The sequence below is a fragment of the Apodemus sylvaticus genome, chromosome 8 (genome assembly GCF_947179515.1).
Source record: "Apodemus sylvaticus chromosome 8, mApoSyl1.1, whole genome shotgun sequence".
In the NCBI taxonomy this organism is placed as follows: Eukaryota; Metazoa; Chordata; class Mammalia; order Rodentia; family Muridae; genus Apodemus; species Apodemus sylvaticus.
Genome location: NC_067479.1, coordinates 74041334 through 74044349, shown reverse-complemented (window position 1 = coordinate 74044349; position 3016 = coordinate 74041334). Strand labels below are relative to the sequence as shown.

At 41.1% G+C, this 3016-nt stretch overlaps 1 gene segment (V, D, J or C); it reads left to right on the top strand.

Moving 5' to 3' along the window:
- Positions 1-366: 366 nt before the first annotated feature.
- On the top strand, positions 367-2054 carry LOC127691595 (T cell receptor delta variable 1-like). The segment is given in 2 exon segments: positions 367-484; positions 686-2054. Coding segments are annotated over 2 exon segments (375 nt in total).
- The last annotated feature ends 962 nt before the right edge of the window (positions 2055-3016 follow it).

The window sequence follows — 3016 nt, the reverse complement described above, 5'->3', positions numbered from 1 at the left end:
AGAACACTGTGAGGAAAAAGGTGCTAAAATCATTTTCAATAACGTTTTACAAAGAAATACAAACACCCATGAGGTTTTATAAAAAATTAAATTATATTGGATTCTGAATGGAGGAAAGTAAACATATGTTGAGCATGGCTAAATATTTCTGTTCAGCATCACTGCTTGGTGAGCATAGATCTTATCATCCTCCCTTTTAAGTGCTGCTTCTTCTAATTACTAAGAAAGACAAGGAAGCAGGTAAAGTCTGTGGTAAGCTCTACTTTTTTCTCTTTATACTTAGAACTTGTGATCATACAAACCCCATTTCCTGGTTGGCGTGCAGAGTAAGAAAGTAGGCAATACAAATACACACTGCCAGGCACTCAGACCTTAGACACTGAGCTGAGCTGAGCTGAGCAGAGAGGCACACTCAGAGAGAGAGAGATGAGCCACATGCCTCCCCGAAGCCTGTTCTGTGTGTTGGTGGCCCTGGCCTTCTCTGGTATGTATATTTTATATATAGCTAAGGATACTATGCAGGATGCATTGCTCCAGGCATACGAAGTTTTTCATAAACCTGAGGGGGAATGGGAATTAGAAAAAGCAAGCAGAATGTATCACTGGGTGTTAGGTTAATCTAATCCATACAATGTCTTATGCACAACAGTACAGGTTCAGATCTGCTCTTTAATTGTTCCCACAGAATCCTGTCTAGCACAAAAAGCAACTCAAGTACAATCAGCTATAATCAAGCGGGAGGGGGAAGAGGTCACCTTGGACTGTTCCTATGAAACAAGTAAGAATTTTTACCAACTTTACTGGTACAAACAGCTTCCTAGAGGAGACATGATTTTCCTTATTCGTCAAATTTCATCTACTCATCACAACGAAACAAGTGGTCGCTATTCTGTCGTCTTCCGGAAGTCAGCCCAGTCCATCAGCCTCATCATTGCAGCCTCACGGGTGGAGGATTCAATGAACTATTTCTGTGCTCTCGGGGAGCCAGCTCACAGTGATTGAAGTGATAGTACAAGCTGAACAAAAACTGGGGCTTCTTAAGCATCATCCATCTCAGGAGCCCAGCTGAGAATCGCACCTGCACATCCTGAACAAGAAGGTCCCAACCACGCTACTTTCTTTCTAAGAAAAATGCACTTCTATAAAATGTAGCCGCCCTCTGTCGGATTTAGGGTTGGTGAAGATCCTTTCCCAATCTGTTGGTTGACGTTTTTGTCCTTTTGACAGTGTCCTTTGCCTTACAGAAACTTTGTAATTTTATGAGGTCCCATTTGTCAATTCTTGATCTTAAAGCATAAGCTATTGGTGTTCTATTCAGGAACTTTTCCCCTGTGCCCATGTCCTCAAGGGTCTTCCCCAGTTTCTTTTCTATTAGTTTCAGTGTGTCTGGTTTTATGTGGAGGTCCTTGATCCACTTGGAGTTGAGTTTAGTACAAGGAGATAAGAATGGGTCAACTCACCTTCTTCTGCATGCTGACCTCCAGTTGAACCAGCACCATTTGTTGAAAAGGCTATCTTTTTTCAACTGGATGTTTTCAGCTCCATTGTTGAAGATCAAGTGACCATAGGTGTGTGGGTTCATTTCTGGGTCTTCAATCCTATTCCATTGATCCACTTGCCTGTCATTGTACCAATACCATGCAGTTTTTAACACTATCATTCTCTAGTAATGTTTGAGGTCGGGGGTACTGATTCCCCCAGAAGTTCTTTTACTGTTGAGAATAGTTTAGCTATCCTGGGTTTTTTTGTTATTCCAGATGAATTTGAGAATTGTTCTTTCTAACTCTATGAAGAACTGAGTTGGGATTTTGATGGGGATTGCATTGAATCTGTAGATTGCTTTTGGCAAGATGGCCATTGTAACTATATTAATCCTGCTAATTCACAAGCATGGAAGATTTTTCCATTTTCTGAGGTCTTCTTCGATTTCCTTCTCCAGAGAGCTGAAGTTCTTGTTATATAGGTCTTTCACTTGTTTGGTTAGAATTATCCCAATATACTTTATGCTGTTTGTGGCTATTGTGAAGGATTTTATTTCCCTAATTTCTTTCTCAGTCTGCTTATCCTTTGAGTATGGAAAGGCTACTGATTTGCTTGAGCTGATTTTGTAACCAGCCACTTTGCTGAAGTTGTTTATCAGCTGTAGGAGTTCTCTGGTAGAGTTTTTTTGGGTCACTTAAGTATACTATCATATCATCTGCAAATAGTGATAGTTCGACTTCTTTCTTTCCAAATATCTAATATATACAAAGAACTCAAGAAGTTAGACACCAGAGGACCAAATAACCCTATCAAAATGGGGTACAGAGCTAAACAAAGAATTTTCACCTGAAGAAATTTGGATGGCTGAAAAGTACCTTAAGAAATGTTCAACATCATCAATCATTAGGGAAATGCAAATCAAAACAACCCTGAGATTTTTACCTCATACCAGTCAGAATGGCTAAGGTTAAAAACTCAGGAGACAGCAGGTGTTGGCGAGGATGTGGAGAAGGAGGAACACTCCTCCACTGCTGGTGGGATTGCAAGATGGTACAACCACTTTGGAAATCTGAAGTGGTTCCTCAGAAAACTGGACATGACACTTCTGGAGGACCCTGCTATACCTCTCCTGGCCATATACCCAGAGGATTTCCTGGAATGCAATAAGGACACATGCTCTACTATGTTCATAGCAGCTTTATTTATAATAGCCAGAAGCTGGAAATAACCCATATGCCCCTCAAAGGTAACCCAATCACAAAAGAATATACATGGAATGCAATCACTGATAAGTGGATATTAATTAGCCCAGAAGCTCTGAATTCTCAAGACACAGTTAGCATATCAAATGATACCCAAGAAGAGGGAAAGGGAGGGCCCTAGTTCTGAAAAGATTTGATCCAGCATCATAGGGGAATACCAGGACAGGGAAATGGGAGAGGGTGATTGGGAAATGAGCAGAGGGAAGAGGGCTTATGAGACCGATGGGGAGGGGGGGAACCGGAAAGGGGAAAGCTCAGAATGTAAACAAAGA